Raw genomic sequence first — 21,472 nt, 5'->3', positions numbered from 1 at the left:
GAGCCCACTTTATCATTTACAGCAAGGTTTCAATGCCCAAAATGACTCCAATATTGAGAATCAGTAAAACAGGCCCCCTTAATTTCAACCCCTCAAGATAAAATTATCATTTCTCTCTAGGTTACAATCATTTTGATAAGGTCAACATAAAATTTCACATGGAAAAGCACAAGAATTCCTCTTTATTTTTCCTCAAGCAAACACTGCTTTGGTCATGTCTTACAAACTTTTTTTTCAGGTTATGAGAAACAATTATATTCAACCTAAAGATAACAGTCAAAAACTCAAAGTTTACATATATCATACAGTATATGCCACTGTTTGCGTCAACACCTAAAACATAATATATGCTCTAACTTAAAAACTGGTCATCTTATATACCAAGCTTTAAGCACTTGGTAAAACCAGAAAAGAATTCTACTACTGTAGCACTGCCAACAAACCTTACAAATTATGGTTAATTACTTAATATTAAAACCTAAGTTTAAGATTTGTTACCAATATTATCATTAATTTTTATGTACTTATTACTGTGCTAGTTTAATTTTGACACAGCACTGTACTTATACAGTAATGATAATTCCAAGTTTTATAGACACTGATAAATCACATAGCCTTGCAACAGCAACTTATATGGTGATTCTATGTCTAATTTTTGTATTAAGATATTTTCAGTAAATTTGTCTAAAATCTCAGCATTCTTCCCACTGTATTTACATTTTATTTGCTGCCTATTTCAACATCACTAATTAGAGCTTGCTTGCCTCTGAGGTGAGCTCAAATCTGTGTTCTACTATTATGCTTCAGAAATATTTCCATGGGATTTTATAAAATTTTAGATAGTTTTGTCAAAATTTCAGTAATCAGGTTTTAAAACTGACCCATGATCTATTTATGGCCAAACCTAGGCTACAGTCTATAAATTTTATTTGTATAGTATATATGAGGGACACTGTACCCACCAATAAAGAGCAATGAATGAACGCTATTGATAAAGAGTATCAGTTTGTAGACAATAACAAGCAAAACTCAGGCAAAAGTCAAACAGGCACCTTACTCCCTTACTTTAGAAATCAACTTATCCCAATAATATAGGCCTAAACCTGAACTACACTTCAGAATTTTCAGGTGAACTTACACACTGGCATATACAGTATATAAGAAGGATGAAAATACTACCCAGTTCCAATCCACCAAAAAAAAATCTTTCATTGTCTCAAAGATATTTATTTCAATATTCTTTTAAAAAAATCTACAGTCAAGATTTTTACTTGAATAGATTGAGATGAAATGTTTAACATTCATTTTTTCATTACACCAACTCCTCTAGTTTCTATTATCAAAGCCTCAAATCAAGTGACTTTTTAAAATTTCTCAGCATTTTCCTGTAACCTCACGTAGCCAGTAAGTGTTGTGTGTGTTTTTGTGTTAATGACATCACTGTGTTCAGCCTAAGTTCCCACCATAGGATCGCTGGGATATGCTAGGCATGAGTTCTCACCTAAGAGATGGCGTGGTAGACTTACGTGCAGAGTTAAGCGCGGAAGTGCCACCGCAGTTGTGCCATCATGAAGCTTCTCAAGGCACTCTGGAGGCGCCTCTCCCCACCGCACCAATAACCCAACCACATGACCACAATACCAAACCATAACACATCCTATGGCAGAGCAAGGTTGTTTACTAGCGCAGCCCATTTCACAGGCTCTCACACCCTTACCCTATCTCTACATCCACTCCTCTGAGAACAAAACTTCATTACAGGCAGGATTTTAAACATCTGATTGAATCACATTCTACAGTATATTTCATAAACCTTATCACTATATTCAAAATGAACAAGCAAACTGCACAGAAAAACTAGTAACACAATTACCTCAAGAAACAAATATGTTAGAAAGTTAGTTCTACATAGTAACACCCTTATGTAAACAGTCTTAGGGCTGGAAATGCTCTTTTCTTATTAGTAAAAAGAAAAAAATATGTCTTTCAAGCATATATTAGGGTTCCATCAACTTAAAAGAATATTTTACGGACTTTACAACATACTTGGCATGTGACCTTATGTTTTACAAACAAGTTCACAGAAAAGCAATCTGAATAAAAATCTCTAAGCACTGGCATAACCTAATGCAAAACAAATCAATGCATTAAAACAATTACTTTAGAGTTGTGAAGGGGTCAAAACAATTGGTTTAAAGTGGGTGTCAAAAGAAATGGGCACTTTTTTTTTTAACATGCTATTGAGCTACAGTATTACTTTTGTTTCATTCCCTATGAATATGGAATTAAACATTTTATGTGTTGTACATAACAATGATCCACACTGCTGCTGGCCTATTACGATAGTAACTTGCCTCGTTGAGAAAGAGAGAAAAAAAAAAATGAACACCAGCTTTCATTCCAACACAATTATGAACCATCAAAACCTAGTAATTACAGGATATTTGTAGCTATAAAATTATAATCTCTTACCTTCTATTGGCAAGAGACAACTATGGCTGAAATGTCTATTAGATCGCAAGAGACAACTATGGCTGAAATATCTACTGTATTAGTTCTAAACCCCAGCAGAAGATTCCCCTCAAAAATAACACTTGTGTGTTAAATGGTACTGTTAGCCATGGTTTAAGATCTCTTGATTTTGCTAATGAATTTGGTTGTGAGCAAATTGTACATAAGGCACTGCTGTTCCTAGGAATGGGACTTCTGAACATGCCATAGTTTCTTTGGCAATCAAAATTAAACACGTGGTCCTTCACACTCTCGTAAGATGTAAGAAAAACCTCAAGATTGGAAAGGAACCTTTAATGACCTTCCATATCTCAATCAGTAACAGTTGTGGAGCCTGATTTTTAATGAATGAGTGACATATCTCATAGGCAACTTCCTACTTGGCAGCTGAATCATCATATATATGTCAAAGCCCAGTTGAATTATGATTGTAAACGTGCCTACTTGTAAAAATAGGTAGACATGGAATAACTAAAAGCTGAAAATGAGTATTTACTAGACTCAATGGTCTAAATAAACCAATATTATTATTATAACGAGGACTTTTCTGATACAGCTCGGAGATACTCTCAGATCGACCTTTTTTGGTGGTCTATAGACTTGAGAGGCTCCTTTGTTTAAATCAGATGACTTTGTGACTCAATATCCAATAGGAAAAAGCAACCCCTTTGGGTGATGAATCTGACAGCAAGCCATGTAATGTAAAACTCATTATGACTCACCCCTGTTTTCCTCAAGCTAAACTGAATATGTTAACTTTTCCACCCTTGACATTCAAGAATCTCATACTTGACCTGGACTTTACATAGGCACCCAAATAGAATTTTTCATTTTTGTGAAGATTACTGGTTACATCATCACTCATAAGCTGTAATTTTTCTCAAGTTAGCTGTAAAGAGCTGTTTTAGCACATGTTGGTGAATAGGTTGTGTTATTGTATCAGCAAAATTTGGGATTGGTAGCTTTACCCTTTGGAAATTACCACCCAATTTCCATAACTTCCATGTTACCTCAAGTATGTGAATGTCTGTGGCTTAAACATCTGAATGCCTAACAGTCCCCTGCTTAGATTGGTTTTTGCTGGTGCCTCAATACTTGTGAGGCACTTCTTTCTCTTTTCAGTGTCATACAGAAATCCACTGGTCATGAACTTCATATGATTGATCTTAATAGTACTTCTTTCCCTAACAACCCCCTCCCATCAGATTTTTTCACTGCCAGTGTTTCGGTAATTAATTTTGACCACTAGATGTTTTTCTCAACTATAAATTAACTTTTGATAAACTTATCTCATTCTCTCTTCTTCAATCGCTCGTCAAACTGATTTGAGAAATCTTCCAACTTAGGAGGCTTACTTATCCTGTTGAAATGGTTTATTTTCTTCTGCTACACTCTGAAAATTGTTCTAAGGTTTGGTCTTCAGCAGCTGACGCATATCATAAACTGTCAAGTTCTACTGAAATTTCTTAACCCATTTTTTGGGTAATTTCTTCTGTTCACCCTATTCCAGTATTCCTTTGTTTGGTTTTGCATCTGAGTGAATTTATGAGTTCTTTTCAATTTTCAGTACTGTAGCATTCAATATGTGGTCACAACATGAGTTAGGCAGTATTGATCTTGGAATTTTTTATTTCCTTTCCAGCTGAAATAAAAGGTGGCTATCTCTAAGGATTATATACTTGTTTTGCCTGGAGACATGTTATGTCTAAGAAAATTTGTCTAATGCTTTCAGCATTTTATATATTTGTGGTATGTGTATTTCTTGTCTTTAATTCATCCCATTATATCAACGATGCATGCTTTATGTTGACAATTTTACCTTGCATAGTTTGAAAGCCAATAAAGATGACTGTGAAGCACTTTGGGTGACATTGCAACTGATAATTGACTAAAATGGTTTACTAAAACCCTTGGATGGCTTCCAACAGTGACCGAAATTAACATTTTCGTCCCATACTAAAAAAATGTTTTATCCATACATTTTACTTGCAAATACACGGTTGACCCTTTTTACCAAATGGTTCTTCTTATTTTCAAGTTTTTCTTTATGTATGTACATAATGTCACATTAAAGTCTGCAAGGTGTTTCTTCCAATATTTAAAAGAACTACTGTATTTGAGTATTTTACTACAAAGCTACAGTATTAGATTATCATTATGTATATAAAAAATAAAACAAGTGCTTTTCATTTACCTTAAATTGGTGGATCTGTGGGAAGAGCAGGCCATTCTGTTGAATTAATTCCCACTGTGAATTAGGCACTAATGGGTTATTTGTTAGTTATCTTAAAATCAGCTGATTTGAACAGGTATGTATGTATGTATGCAAAGCAATACTAATGAATGAAATGACAGTTACAATCTGACATCCATAGCTTTGTCTATAATGCATGACTCAAGAGCATATAAGGGATGTTTTAAAAAATGTTGACAGAAAACACACCATGTTTAATAACCTTTTATTGGTAATTAACACTGTTGTACACATGTAATACTTCGTCAAAAAGAGAAGTAGGCTCAGGCGCTCGCGCTCTATCTTTGAATATTCAGTGGGTTCATTCCCAATAACCTCAAGTAATCAAATGAACTAGAACTATTTTACCAAGTATTAAACATGGATTATCTATGTTAACTGACTTCAAGATACAAACTTTAAAAACACTTTTGTTATACTCTTGATTTAAAAAATTATTGTTCAGATTCATTGCCAGATTTGGGAGGGGGGAGGCCCCCCCTTTGCTGAAACATTCATTGGCCCATTTTTAAGGTAATTGAACCAGAAGCCTCAACTAAAAAAAAAATCTCTTTCAAAGGGCTGGTCCCAAGTGTTTTTCTTATAAAAGAAATAAGATTGCTTAGATTTTATATGATAAAACTACAGCTTTGTAATCATTTTATGGCTGGACATACTGAAAAATGTTGAAGATTCTGACAAAATTTATCTAAAGGATTCATTTACAATATTTATCATTCCCTGCTCACTGAATTAATGTCTTCAATGTCTTCACTCAAAATTTATTTAATTGTTAATGTACAACACTGAAAATGAAGGCAAATCACTGTTTCACCTCTATACACAATTACATGGTTACATGCACAAACATTCATTCTCTCTTTTCTGTTCTTACAACTGTGCATAATAAAACTTTTTACCACACTGAAACAACTTCTTAGGATTAACAATTTTATTACATCCCGAGTGAAACCATCAACAAGAGGTACGCAGTCAAATTTGATTGCAAGTTTCTCTTATGAAACTATTTCCTGTGGCTATTTTCTGTTATGAAACACAGTTCTGTTATGAAACTATTATTTTTATCCTTCACTTACTGCTGCATGTCAGTAACTATTCTTTCATTCTTCACTTACTGCTGCATGTACAGTAACTTTTCTAGATACCAAAACAACTCATTAGGAGATAGACAATTTCTTTATGTCTTCACCTTGAAAATGGCAAATTAGGACTGAAATTTTATACATAGCACAACCCCTTGAAAAATGGGTAGAGACCGCCCTTCATTTAGCCTTGGTTTATGTTAGACTAACATTCAATTTTTCAAATGTACATTGTATATACTGTATTCTTTTATACAATTAGTGTTACATATTCCTCAACAGAGATGGTCAGATATAATTGGTGGAATAATTAATTCTTTGTTGGATGCCTTTTTGGTTTTGCAAACTAAAATAGTCCTGTCATCATGCTTTGGATGCTTTCTTTTAATGTTGTATATATGTGAAGTTTAGACGAAAGAAAAAATAACTGGGGAATAGTATGAAAATCTCACAACCTTCTTTACACTTTAATCAAGAGATGATTTTTTGTGGCATTCAGCTGGAAAATACCACCAGGTGTGTAGCCTACTGTCGGCTCGCACGTCCCTCACTGTGGATGGAAATTATCGCGGCTAATTTCATGATAAATACGTTATATACATTGTAAGTCAAATGGTCATTGATTATAATCAGTATTACAGTATCACAATCTGCTTTTCCATCTAGAGTTGCAGCTTGGCTTGCAATAATAACAAAAAACCACAGTCTGGAAACTTGTGAAGATTAAAAATGACAGCTATGGCTGTGAAAGTTTTTATTCTGATCACTTCTTTCTAGGCCTATTCTTAATACAGTACAGTACACAGTATGTAAAATATACAATACAGTATAAGAATGTTTAAAACTGGTACACTGAAATGGTACCTTTCAGTCATGGCCTGGGACTTTCAAGCCAAGGCATTGTACTATGTGATATATATTTGAGATAAAATTTTTTCAATTGGTATTCCTAATGTATATAACAGTGATTTTATATAGTGCTCACTGCTCTGGTACTGTTATCTATAACAATGAGTTTTAGAAAGGACAAAGGCTAATAAGAAATGACTAGGAAAATTTCTGCACCCCTATCACGCATATCACAGCTCAATGGTTTTTATGGTACTTGTAACACAGTATCCTAACCACCGCAATTATATAACAGGGATACATTCAAAATGTACTGTACGTATTATATCAAACCATCCACAGACTAATTAAAAAGCATCTCTTTCAAAGTGAAATAGCTTATTTTCAAGGAGTCTGCTTATTTCAAAATGAAATATACTGTACTTTCTCTCTTTGCAAAGCTTTCAACACAAATACATTATACTATGAAAGAACATTCAATACACTTTTGGAGCCTGTACTGAAGTAATGTTGCAGAATTAGGGAAACTATATCAATACTATGACAATAGGTAAAATAATTGTGCTCATTAACTTTTTAAAGCTAAAAATAAACATAAAAAATTATTGATTAAAGTTGGCTGAAACAGACATAGAGAGAGGGACCCATACCAACAAATCCTAGTAAAAAAATTGGTAGATATGTGATGAAAAAAAAATTAATCAGTAATAACATAATGATAGCTGGTGCCATATGAACTACTGATGACATATGACCTTGAAGAATGAAGTTTGTCCATAATGGATGAAGCAGATGATGATAATCCTACCCTAATCAAAAGGGGCAACTTCCATTACTATACTGTCTACTTCTATTGACCTTAGAGAATTGAAGAGATAACCACATGATATCTTTTTGCTTTTACCTACCGACTGAAATCAAAAGCAACTGATGGTTCATTAATTAAGAGAAAACTGGACAAGCAATAACTCACCCTGGTGGAGTCGGAGGTCGTTTATATCCAAACTTTGTGTCTGTGCAGTTTCTTGAAAAATGCCCCAACTCCCCACACTGATAACATCTCAAGTTAGGGTCATAGCCACCTCTCATGCGGCCTCCGCGGACCCTGGGACGTGCTTGTGTCACTTTAATACGACAATGACCAATCATACTGAAATTTGAAAAAAATTTAAGATTAAAGATACAGCTATCGACAGTATAATTTTCAAAAACATATATATGTAAATCTATATATAAATCAATGTCATGCTCTGAAATCACCTTGTACATCTTCAACTTACATGCCATCTGTCTCCTTTAAAGCTTTGTCTGCATCTCTCTGATGAGCATAGACAACAAATGCAAAGCACGGAGGGTTGCGTGCCATCCATATTTCCCTTAAACGGCCATATTTTTCAAATACCCGCTCCAGATCTCTCTTTCTTGTATCCACGTCTGAAATGAAAGATTTGATTGAAGTTTAAACACAAAAATTTAAACTAAATGACTTTTTTGAAACCTGCTTGCAATTCTGTCAGCAGTTTCAGGAAACGGTAACCTTTCATCAAAGTTTCATACTGCATTGGGAATAAAACATCTGTGCTAAGACCTACTACAATCTTTGGTTAATTCTCGAATATCATTGGAGTACAGGTTGACCATCACTAATCCGGCATCAATGGGACCTAGAAGGTGCCGGATTAGCCATTTATTAGGCTAGAATACACGAAACCCAGTAGCTAAGCACCTCATCCTAGAGTTAAAATATCCCATAAATCAGTACAAGTTGGTTAATAAAGAAAAGACAATTATCAAATACAGGTAGTGCTCGAGTTATGATAATTCGACTTACGATATTTCGAATTTACGATGGGGTTAGCAATTAATACCGATACGAAAATATTTAGGAAATATTTTTAGATTTCGCGCAGGCGCAGGCAGTGAGAGATATCAACTTACAATAGACCAACTTCTTTTCCTCCTCCTCTTTATTCCATCTGCTAGTTAAAAAGGTAAAAGAGAATGATAACAGTATTGTTAGTAACGTTATACTCTTGCGTAAATGCGTACAGCCATAAACAACCGAACGGGAAACTGTTGTTTTGCTAATAATCATACCGGATAACAACTATTTTGCTTGTATTTCAACCATTGTACGGTTAAACAATTACTGTCGTTATGTTACAAATGACGTTAAGTACTGTACAATAAGACTGATATATTTTTTACACTATACCCTTATTCGCTTTGGAGAAAAGATTGGCAAGGAAATTACTGCTACAGTAACTTTAAGCTGCAAGTTGTAGCTGAAGCTGAGAAAACAATGTTCAAGCTGCTAATGACTATAAATTATCGTGCATCGGCAACATGGATGAAACTCGACCGTAAATAAAATTGGAGAGAATGTATTTAATCAAAACTACCGCGCATGAAAGAATACAAATTACTGCTGTTTTCACGCTGATCAAAGATAAATACGTAAAGCTCGTATTATGATGAAATCAAGAGAAAATAGCGAACGGAATCTTGATTTTTTTACACAAAACAAACATGCCCCAAAACAGCCAGCCGTGATTCACGCGAACGTCATATATTAACGAAAAAAATAGCTAAATTAATTTCACAACAAGACGTATTTAAGTTATATTTCGACTTAAAAACACTTTTGTATAGCAAAAAATATCCTTGTCCCAAATAAATAAAGTATCTATATTCATTTACGCTTACTAGAAGCAAAAAAAGCGCCATGAACTGAGTTAAATGCGGCGAAACAAACACTAAGTTATCGATTCCCAAAACAAAACATTGATCGCAATTTATAATACAAAAGCAATATAAGAATATACGCAATTGGATACAATGTAGTAAAGCATAACTTTTCAAAAGATCCATGAAAAAGATGCACATTCGTTGAGTTGATGTTTGTATAATACTGTTAATATATGAATAGAGTTCAGTATAATATAGGCTAGGCTACCGTATATGTAGCCTATACAATATACCATAGCGTAGGCCAAAAGACAATAATAAATGTAAAAAATGGAACAGCAAAAGCATGCCTGCGTTTACAAATACCTCCAGTTTGTCGATGCAGCACACAGCGCCACCAAATTGAAGCGGCTGGCGAGCCAGTTAGCGCAGCGACACGGGAAATTTGAAAATTAGTGCGGAAACATTAGAAATTACTCTAGCCGAATTTTGAATTTTGTGCCGGATTACTGACTGTTCCGGACTACTGATTGCTGGAGTAGTGATGGTCAACCTGAATCTCCAAGAGGAAATTTTACTGTTTTCACTATGGAAATTTTGCTTTTTTCACTAAATGTATAGAAAATACTAAACAGAAAGCATATGATGGGTTGAGTAAGGCATCCAAAAAGACCCTACACAATGTAGGGCAAAGGTTCTCCCATTGTGCTTAAGATTTCTATTGCTTTTTCTCTGATGAAATTATTATTAATATTAGAGTACTTTAACCAGACCACTGAGCTGACTTTCAGCTCTCATAAGGCTGGCCCTCTCTGATGAGATAATAATTTTACCAATAATGCCTATTCCAGAGTTCAGCACCTCATCTCTCTTTCCCTTAGCTGTCAAACCTTTTCAATTTAACCTTATTCCATATTTAATTATCATTTAAGAACAAATACTTCAGCAAGGCCTTTGTCTAACAATGAGTGGTCACAAACTATCATATTTCAGCAACAGTTTGCCCAAGATAAAGCAGTACTAGAATTCTGCATAACCTAAGCATTAATGTTGATAATGTGAAAATTTATTCTGCATAACCTAAGCATTAATGTTGATAATGTGAAAATTTTTTAATCAATTTGTATTTTTCTTAACTAACAAACCTGAGGTCTTTATGTATGTGGAAAATCTCTCTACCGCAGCTGGATCTGGTTAAAAATAGAACAATGTTTAGTGGCATGAGTGTATCAGCCAGTGGGTGGAGCAAGTAGGTGGGGCCTGACCTCTTCCCTCCTTCGCATAAGCTGTGAGTCGCCAGTTCTCTCTCAAACCGCCTTGTCAGTATGTTGCCCGTTTTGCTCTTAATTTTCATACCTTAGTATTGTATTATTTTGTAATTTTTTGTCAGTAATTTGTAGGGTTTACAGTTTCCTCCTCACCAGCCCTTCAATTGTCAACTTGTTATTACCGTTGTTTTTCTTTTTTTGGTTGGACGTTGTTTATGCCCCGCCTGCTGACAAGGATTCCTCCCATGCTTCCTCACAGTAAGAAACCACTCTGTTATCTGAGCCATTACCTCCAGGCATCTGGTTCATATGTTGCTGCCCTGCACGATCATTATATATTTTTGGATATCCTTCCTGCCTTTGGCCTTTGCAGCTGGCTGTGTTGAGCTATCCTTTCCAGCATCTGCAGGATTTTCTCATCAGTTTTGTCATCGCCTCTGGCTCTGTATCTTTCAGAGGGACCTCACTGCAATCTGGTAAGGTACCCGTTTTTCATGGCGAGGTCATCAGCTTGATGTGATCATGGCATTTTGGGCTTTACTGCTACCTGTTTGGGCCTTAATATTCCAGCCAACCTGAGATAGCTCCAGACGTGGAGTTTGGTATTGTAATTATTGAGGAGAACATGACATCTTATCAGTACAATTTAAAGTGTACTGTATATCGTTGGGATATTCTGCTTCGTTTCGTTCCTCCCTTACTTTCTGGGTCCCCTTTCCAGTATGTGTGTTGCCTGCTTTCCAAAATAGTGTATGAGTATTTTGGTTTTGTTAATTAAGGGTATTTGTTGTTCATTTATGTATTTACGAGGTTCATGTTTTTTCTGTCGGATGATTAGGTATCAAATATTGTTTTTTTTTTTTTTTGTCAGTGTTTGTTTACCCCCTTGAATCCTCTTGCACACTTTGTGGTAGCTGCAAGATTCCACCCATTGTGGACTTTATCGCTGTTTTAGCAAATACTGAATCTATTATTGACAGTATTGAGAGTGTGGTGGTTCAAAGCAGGCCATTACAGTCTTCAAGCAAGATGTGCTCTACCCATTCTAGCATAACGGCGGGTTTTCTGTGCACTTCCTGTTCTATTGATGCTTTGTTTTATTTTTGTGTGTGTGTTTCTGTGATATATTCTGATTATGTGTGTATCTGCATTAGTGAAGAAACAGAAAAGTTTTATTTCTTTTGAAAGGTACTGACAGCATCAAAGAAAAGACTGCTCTATTACATCCTGCGAGCCATGCTTAATTCTACATTGAGTGCTATGAACCAATTTGCCAGTAAGGGTTAAAGGTAAATAATTAAAACAAAAAATTACGAGAATGGAATTGAAAATCAGGAATCGGAGCATCAGAAAAAAAAACTTAGTAGGAACCACAGAAAAATAACATACAAAAAGCAGCAAATTTAGTATGTAGTGTGACCTAGATGTACAAAAGGCAATAAAAGGGAAAGGAGTTACCTTTAAGCTCTGGAAGAGGACATGCATACATACAGACAGAGAGAGAGAGAGAGAGGAGGATGGTAATCACAACCTCAACAAAGCATATGGATGAGAATACATTCAGGAGTGAAGTTGCTGAGCAAAGATAAAGATGTAAAAGAGGCATTTACATACTGTAAATGCAAATGGAAATATCAAAGTTGAAAAGTAAATGGAAAAATTGTGAAAAGTTTGAAAATCTGAATGAGCAAGTTGTTAACAGCAAAGTTTTGGCATGATATAGAGGGACCAATAGAAAACAACTGAAGATGTTAAAAGGGCCTTTGGGAAAAAGAAAAGTAGAAAAGCCCAATACATCTCAAATGTATATGCCAGCATTTGTGGTCTTCAAATGTCCTAGTTAATGCAGTACTTGTCTAACAGACAGCAAATGTAGTAGCTGAGCCTTGAGTACCCATTAGTCACTTGCCTTACTTTTGTCTACCAAATTGTTATTACCTGAGCAACATTTCCTAATTGTTCCTTACTCCAGGATTACCTAATACTCTGTATTTCCATCTTTATTTAGTGATATCTACCCTTTCAAAGGTAGTGTTCTTAAGCAGGTAGTATCTCAAGTTCTTTACATCTAAATTTAAGTGACATTTTAAAATTAAAATTAGTTGTATTCTTTTCTAGGAACACTTCAAGTATTTGTGATAGTTTTTATTATATACCAGGATGCATTCAAGTTTTTATTACATACCAGAAAGTATGAAGATTAAAAAAAACATGTAGTTGGGTTCTACAAAACTTCTAATACTGTACAAGTGTCTTCCCAAGAAAGAGACTCAAAGCCTCATGAAAAAATTCATGACTACAGGCAGTCCCTGGTTAGTGGTGGGCTCGGTTAATGGTGATCTGGTTTTATGGGGCTTGTCTAGTGCGAAAATCAGCAATTTTCAGCGACGAAAATCGCCGATTTCCGCTTATCGGCGCTGATAATTGGGTACTGGCGCCAATACATACTTAACAGAGGTGCCAATAACTGAAAATCGGCACTTTTCGGCGCCGATAAGCTCGAAAATCGCTGAAAAAGCTCCAGAAATCGCTGATTTTTGGTTACCATCATATCCCCAGAACGGAACCCCCGCCGATAACCGAGGACTGCCTGTACTCATAAACATTACCATACTGTTCGGTAAAATGTATTTACAAGTGGTCTGTATATGGCACAGAATTAAGTGTTTATCCAAACTAACTAAGGGCTTTTATAACCATAAGATCCGTTTTTACACGGAAATGTAACACAGAAAAGAGCCATTTCAAAAGATCTCTCCCACTAAGTGTATAAGACCTGGAAAATAATATCTGGTTTACTGAAGCAACTATATAATCCTTGAAAACTCAAAAATGACCAAAGGGAGAATTTGTTTATGGTAATAACAAGCACATTTACACTTTCCCTACCTAATTCTGCCACATGCAGTCGAGCACCATCAACTGGAGTACCACTTCTAGATCTTGACCTTGTTCTGCGCCTTGATCTGGACCTGGATCTCCTCCTTGACCTAAATATTTAAGAAAAAATGTTAAACAAAATTAACCTTTATCATAATAGAGATGTTTTCAAATATCTCAACCGATGCAATAAAAATATTACTTTGATTATTTTTCTCTTAACAGAATTATAACACCATTATCTTACAAAACCTGTAGAGATATCTTTTCTTCTTCTAATAAAACTTCTACCATACCTGATAAGTGCACAGGCTTATTTACATTAAAAAAAAAAAAAAAAAAAAAAAAAAAAAAAAAAAAAAAAAACACAAGTTACATCTCAGACCTATTTTATAAATTTTCAAATGAGATCTAGCGCCTGTTTTTGCAAAGGAACAGTAACAGAGAATGTTACCTGTTGAACAGAGGAAGCACTTGGGAGGGAGGACAAGCCTCAAGACAGGAAGACAAGATAGGAAAGATGAGAGAGAGCCAGGCAAGACTGAGCAAGCAAGCCAGAAACGAAAGCTGAGCGTGCAACAAACAAGGCAAGGAAATTCTGATTCTAACCTGACAAAACCTTACTCTCACCTGACCAACTTTGGAACTTCCTGCCACACCTATACTTTGCCAAGTGAATCTATACTAACACAAAAATCATGACTGGTTACAGGAATCAGATAAGTTAAGAGCTTCCCCACCAACAGAATAAATTCTAGAAAGTTCAGTTTTTGGAAAGATGTGTGCTGAAAAGCCTTCACAAAATTTCTGCATGTGAGTGTAAAGGTGGTAGGAAATTGGGTACTGTATAACAAGGATGCACCAGAATGCTTTTCAAAAAGTGGGAATTCATGATTTTTATACATACTACTCCTAGCACGTCTATATTTCAAGTTAATCCCCCAAAAAGCAAAGTTGGAAACCTTTACCCTCAGTAAACTCGTTTGCTGAATTATCTTCTTAACACTTTTACTAGCCACATTTTCATTTGTTACCCTATACAGCATACAACAAAATTGTATCTTCAATACTACCTACTACCTAATTATTATAAAAAATAATCAAAGTAATAAATTATTCAAACATAACAGGAATTTTAATGAACTCTCCAACTATACATTTACCTTCATAATTGGATGAAAAATGTAAGTGTAGTTCTACAAAAAAAACCTTCAGAGACAGGCTGTCATAAGTTTTTTCCACAGACACAGTAACAATCAGTAAAACCATTTTCCATTGATGTTAAATAACAATAGGCAAAAACACAAAGTATGATGATGCTGAGGCTGGAAGAGAAGTTATAAATGAATGCAATTAATTGTAAGGTAAAGATTTTGGCTGCTTTCTTACTATGAAAACCATGCAGCACCACAGGTATCAAACTCAACCTCATTCTTTCTTTAAGGATTTACAGATTTCTGGTCTCAATTTCTTTACTTTCTTGAGATTTTACTAACTTCTCCACAGTTTTCACAAGAAAAATTTTTCCTTTACAAGGCTACTGTATGCTCCAAATGGAGTGAGTTACATAAAAAAAAAAAAACTTCATAACCACATCTGTGTACCCATATCAATAACTGGCAACCAAATACTGTATCACTTCATCTTTATACAAATCTAACACCAGTATCATGGAGGTTGCCTATGGCATGCAGTTTTATTTTCTTTAATGGTAAATTCAATGTTTATTTGAAGCTTACATAAGTGTAAAGTGAAGGTTAGTATTCAGGCATAAGTTCAAATAACCGGGTGAATTTGTTGGGCATCCCCCCAAAAAAGAAATAATTAAAAAAATATAAATAAAAAAATAAAAAATAAAAAACAAATCATTAAATTAATGATGCTAGGCAAAGTAAAACAACTTACCTAGAACCACGTGAGCGAGACCTTGATCGTGACCGCCTTCTGTTGCGAGAACGGGAACGCCTAGATCGGGAATGTGAGCGGCGCCTACTGCGTGACCTTGACCGCGACCGTTTTGACCTAGACTTCTTCTTTCCACTTGACTTTCTATCACTTTCTTTGGAAGGCTCTTTTTCCTTGGGTTTGCTCTTGCTTCTGCTTCGTGAAGCCCTTTTTTCCGCTGTCCCTCTCCAGGCTTCGTTGTCTTCGGGGCTCTTTGAGCGGCTTGCCTGACGTCGAACCTCATTTTCATCAGTGCTCTCCCTCCTAGTTCCATTTTCTTTAGAATCTGACATTTCTTCCCGATTTAGACTGGACTCCCTAACATTTGACATTTCATCGTGATCCTCTTCCATTCTCGCAGGGGACTCTGAACGGGAGCGGGAACGAGACTGGGACTGTGTGCGACTTTGAGATCGGGATCGAGACCTTGATGGGGACCTCGACTGCCTTTCGTCACTTTCATCTCCATCATGACGCATTCCATTCTCTTCTTCTGAATCTGAAGACATGTCTGAAAAAGAATAAAAAAATAAAATGAATGCAGTGAAATTTTTTTAATGATAAAGTAGTACTACTGTGGCATAAACAAAATGCAGTGCCCTTCACATCTCTTAGTTAAGTATCCTGAAAACAAGTTCTGCCTGAGGGCAGTGGCAGTTTGCCAGTACTGTAGTCAATAGTTAATTCAAATGGCAGTATTTCTAAATTTTTCACTGCATTCTCACTGTCTCTCACACTGATCACTGAAAATTTCTCAACAGAGAATAAGAATGCTTAGAACTGAATAAAAAATAAATTTTTTCAGGGGCACAAAGTACTGTCTTTATTATTTGAGACTTCTAGGCATGAACTGCAGTACCCATTGACAGTAAATAATGGCATAAGAGATGCTCAGATTGCAGAATGCATATTAAAACATGACCTTTCATCCCAAAAATGAAGAAGGAACTTTGATCTCCAACCTGATGTGGGGCAAATAGACGGAGGAGATGACAACCATGCCTTGGAACAGGTAGAACACTCCTGTTACCTTGGGAATGCTTTGTATTGAGAAGCTGGTATCGAAAGACAGCAAGAAAGGGTAGAAACAGAATGAATGTAGAGGAATTAGTACTTTAGTAATTTGAATACCATTTTAGAAATTGTAAAAAGGGAATACCATTATTCAGCATAAAAAAAAAAAAAAAAAAAAAAAAAATTTAAATCTTTACTACTGGGAAATCTAGAGCCTTAGATCTCACAGAGGTGATTTGGGCAACAGGTGGGAGGGGGGGAAATGATCAGTTTTGAATTCAGATTAGTAGCAGATAAGGAAAAGCCTTGACAACGACCAGGAGAGGCCAAGAAAACCATGGAAATCCTGAACCACATAAGAATTCAAGTAAATCCCATTAAAGAAGAAACTTTGTACAGTAAAACCATTATGATGATAATCAGTAATTTTGTATTACTTTACAATTCACAGGATTCAAGCCTGATGAGACTTGAAAGCTGACAAGACTGCCATGACAGTGGGCAGATACACTACACAGGGATCACCTGCCTCCAAAACAGCATGGCTTGGTCAGACATACGGCTTCTGCCATGCTCAACACCTGTGAAAGGCTTACCTGGTACCAGGTGCAAACAGCTGAGGATAAAGGCTGACTAAGGAGCAGGCCACAACTGTTCCTATGACATGTAGTGGGATGCATAATACCAATGACAAACCCGAAAAGGACTACCGCACTGTGGAAAGTTCCTTCCAAGAGTGGATGGAATAGAGGTTATTGAAAGAATTGTCCGTTTGATAGTCCAACAACAAACTCCCAACCACAATGGAAGTTATTACATTCTATATGAACTAAGCAGTAAACCGACTGATTTCATACCAGCAGATCCTACCAGCTGAAGTTATTTTCTGTCAATGAAAGCATTAGCCTTATTGATCAAGGTGACTGATATGTGGAAAAAGTTTTGACAAGTGTTTTGGTGGACAGCTTACCTTAAAACATTTAACATTTGCATACATAATTGAATACAGTATTTATGTTTCTCATAATTCATGAAAATTTTACGTTGGCCATTACATTAGAGATGAAAATAATTAAACAAATTATAGGCTACATACAGTACTACTACATAAATAATTTTTACTTATGATAAAAAACATATATCAATATCACCTCAGTCGCAGGATTTGGCAAGTGCTCCATTACAAAATTTGTCTTCCTAAGGTATAAAATTCAATACCTTCTGTTAAGCTCCATCACAAAAGTTCTCTTTGAATAAAAATAAATTCTCTTGAAAATGATATTTAGGAAAAATCACCCTATTTGAACACAAGTAATCAATCAGGCTAACTTTAGGTGATTTTTAAGTAATAAATACCCTATGGTAAGGTTTTTCTGTTAGCTTGGCATGGAGTGACATATAAAATTCAGGCCAAAGACCAAGTGTTGGCATCTAAGATGTAATTTAGCGCTGAAGGGGAAATTGCGGGTGAAAGATTTTTAAAGCTGTAACAGGAGAAAAACATTGCCGTTGCACAATGAAACAATTGTTAAGAAAGAGTGTAAAGAAAGCTGTTAGTGAATATGGATGGAGGTACAGTTAAAGGAAGGGAATGGACTGTAATTAGGGGCCGAAGGTACGCTTCAAAGCTTATGTAATGCCTACAGTACATCACATGAGGTGCACTGATGGCATTACCCCTCTATGGGATCTGTTAGATTGGATGAGAATTATTTAACATCTAGTCAAGGTGAAAGTACAGAAGAGCTATGCATGTTATTTCAATGGGTCACAATCTGCATAAGAGCAGATCAAAAACACGTTCCTGTAACTTAACCTATCCTAGTGTTATGCCCTGACCTGGCACGGACAGCTTTGTACAGCAGAACAGGTGGGTAACTATTCTGCAGCATTGACAAAATTGCATTTGGATATGTAAAGGTCAAAGAACCCTGATAAATCTGAAGTAATTTTGGTAATCCTGATAAAAAGCTCAGTCAGGTGCTGGGTTTAGTACCAACTCCTCAAGGATGAATGTAAAAACAAACAAAAGATTGCAATTTCTTAAATTATCTTGGGAATTTTCTCTATCTCCATAAATTTCTCAAATGATCTCACCTGTACTGCATTATATAAAGCCTTGTCTTTATGGTTCAAACAAAAATTTTTAATAATAAACAGTGTGTGGAAATGTAGAAATACCATAATTTCAATTCAAAAATGGCCAGGCCATACATTTTTCTAGTTTTACAATGAAATCTTGACAACTTTTACATCTCCATGGCAACTGGTTACTTACTAATGGAGGGCATAGATGAAAAAGCATAATCTTAAGGCTGGGGTAAGTTTTGTGGAAAGCAAATAGGCTAGACTATGTAAGCAAACAAAGAGGGAAGCTGAGAGAGATGGACACAGGTTCTGCTGATGGAGAGAGAGAGAGAGAGAGAGAGAGAGAGAAAAAAAAATCTTTCCTAGAATGCCATGTCATGACCAAACCAGATCTTACATTCCTAACCTGACTTAGGGTGCAATGTCATGAAGAGAGAGAGAGAGAGAGAGAGAGAGAGAGAGAGAGAGAGAGAGAGAGAGAGAGAGAGAGAGAGAGAGAGACCTCCCTCCCCATAACAAAACATCATAAACATGCTCAGAGGTAGTGTCAGGGCCTGCTCCCACTGTTCCAAAAACTACTCCAAGCAATTGGACCAAGGTTAGGATATGGGCCTAGTTTCCTTGATAAAACTACTACCATGGACTGGTGTTGCTGACAAGACTATTTATTGCTTCTTGTCCATGGTTTCATTCATGTTTATGGTATTTACCATCCTTGTTTCATGATTTACATTAATCCCAAGGGGCTGGTACTATTGCTGAACCTACTGGGGTGTGATAGTAGTTTGTGATGGCAGTTTCAAGTTTTAAAGTTTAATATATATTTTGGTATTATTACTTTACACCCGGTCTGCAACCCAACTATGAAACCCACATAGATAGGTAGTATGCAATGACAGGAGTTCAAAACACCCCATCTTTCCATTCCCTAATTAATAGTTTAGAGAGATGATTGATAAATGTTGAAAAGTTGCAAATATACGATAGACCTATATAACCTCATTTTCTGTTACTACCTTCCTCACATCGCTCGTTTTCTGTAACTCCTATGGTTAGCGTGGTCAGCGTAACATTACTGCCTGCCAGATCATACGAGCTGCCAAGAATCTTTCAAAATGCGGATAGGGCACAAAGCGCCGTTCCATCACGCCCACACTGAAAGCAGAAACATTAAAAAAATGACCGTTAAAAAAATAGTGTAACCCACACTGTTGGGTTATGTTGAGGTGGTGACAATCCGAAAATGATAGTTTTGCCAAAGATAACAACATCAGAAAACAACAAAACAAGAAAACTGGAAAAAATATTTTTATGCTGGCTGGAGGCTCCCGAACAATGACCTTCAACTTTAAAAAAAGTAAAAAACTAAGCATTTCCTAAAACAATAATGGTTATGAAACATGCAAAAACCATCAAAACAAGCAAGAAAAATATCGTGTGTAGCCTGAGAGGCAGTCTGGGTGTAGAGTATAATTTTACCTATATTTTATAGGTCTAGTTAAGTTGGGATGGATCCAGGGAGATGGGAAAGCCCTTGTGGTCGGGTACAACTTTGCATCCACGAATTGGAAGCTGCCTACTGGTCCAATGTACTTATCAGACCTTGGGCCAAACAAATTTGTCCCATGTCTCATGAAAAACAACAAGAAAAAACGTTTTATATTTGTCCTTGGTTATTATGAGTTCAGAGCATTCTTTACCGTCAGGCCTAGCGTACCCAACCCGATACCCAAGTCTGCCAAGGACCTTCTTAGCCTAGGCTAACCGAAGACAACTACAGCGCCCCTCTGGTTCGTTAACTACCGGTTAACGTGGAAAACGGCTGCCTTGTTCAGCACCCGTCCTTTGGGGATGAAAGTAAAAACACGAACAAAAGACTGTCGGTATCAGAAGCCCAAACGAAACTTAGGCCTAACGCAGAAGGCGACAAATAACACGGTCGCCGACTGCCGGGAACCAGGCAGTAATTCATGAACTAATCTTATATAGGAGAGAATAATGGTCCAGGTCATGCAATCGGCATCATTGGTGAGGGACCTAAAGACACACACCTGGCGTATAAGGGCCTACCCCAACCAAAACAAACTCGTGGCACTCGAGCACAACACCGCCAGGTCTAGAAGTGCCCCGTCAAGTGTCGGCTCCAATAAGGGCGATTTAAGGGCAGTCCTTCCTCTGCAAAGGCGTCTACTGACCTAAATCTACGGGGACACGCACTAAAGTACCCAGGAGACCCACTGAAACGAAGAAATAACGCGGCGGTTACCTATAAACGAGGACTGAAATCAATATTCGCAACGGGCCAGCCTGGTGTTGGGTAGTGTCTGTGACTCTGTGGTTATTGACGGGTGAATGTCTGTGGACGGAGAGTTGCCACTTCGGCGAATTTCGTCACCCAAAACCTATCACAATTATAATTCCAGCTGGCTTTCAGAAACGTCAAGCTCGCTCGTTATCGTAATTAATGATTTGATTGAACGCTGGTATGTTTTTTTATCTCATATCTGTGGAGGATTTTGAAATTTATATCGTTTCGGGATGTGGCTTCGCAGTCGATGGGTTCTGGGTGAAGTCTTAGCCGTGAAGTCGCTTGAATATCATTGAAATGTTTGTATGACACTCTGCCGTTATTGTTATTTCTTTATATTTTGTGCAGCAAGTAAGTGTCATGGTATGAACGTATTAGTAAGTTATTTTAAACTTATTAACAATCGTTATAATTAGAGAATTCTGCCGCACAAAATATCTTAAACACTCTAATGAATCAAAAAAATCCGGGAACAAATTTCTTCTACAAAACTTAATTCTGCCATGTACGAAAACTGTAAAACCAAATAAAAAAATAATTGAAATGCCCTTTGAGTAAAACACAAATTCGTCCTATCGAATTTGTC

The 21,472-nt window shown here is 36.3% G+C and overlaps 1 protein-coding gene across 14 annotated transcripts in view; it reads right to left on the bottom strand.

Annotated features, from left to right (window-relative positions):
- The window catches only part of LOC136833655 (transformer-2 protein homolog beta-like), a 40,222-nt gene extending 19,056 nt beyond the window's left edge, over nucleotides 1-21,166 (bottom strand). For 3 of the 14 annotated variants that reach the window (XR_010851538.1, XR_010851539.1, XR_010851541.1), the window contains exons 1-6: nucleotides 20,845-20,983; nucleotides 15,438-15,987; nucleotides 13,542-13,642; nucleotides 7,977-8,130; nucleotides 7,670-7,846; nucleotides 1,527-1,657 (exon numbers count right to left, since the gene is read on the bottom strand). Coding sequence is in view for 5 of the 14 variants with exons in the window: in XM_067095810.1 (XP_066951911.1) it covers nucleotides 6,373-6,397; nucleotides 7,670-7,846; nucleotides 7,977-8,130; nucleotides 13,542-13,642; nucleotides 15,438-15,985 (1,005 nt within the window). In the remaining 9 variants the exon portion in view is untranslated. Of the gene's footprint in view, nucleotides 1-1,501; nucleotides 1,658-4,956; nucleotides 6,398-7,669; nucleotides 7,847-7,976; nucleotides 8,131-13,541; nucleotides 13,643-15,437; nucleotides 15,988-20,629 lie in introns of those variants that run through there. The other 11 variants (XR_010851544.1, XM_067095807.1, XR_010851545.1 and 8 more) reach the window with 8 other exon arrangements.
- Between the last annotated feature and the right edge of the window lie 306 nt (nucleotides 21,167-21,472).

The sequence above is a fragment of the Macrobrachium rosenbergii genome, chromosome 52 (assembly GCF_040412425.1).
Source record: "Macrobrachium rosenbergii isolate ZJJX-2024 chromosome 52, ASM4041242v1, whole genome shotgun sequence".
NCBI classification, from domain to species: domain Eukaryota; kingdom Metazoa; phylum Arthropoda; class Malacostraca; order Decapoda; family Palaemonidae; genus Macrobrachium; species Macrobrachium rosenbergii.
Note: the sequence above shows the minus strand (reverse complement) of the source record. Positions and strands in the feature narration are given on the sequence as shown.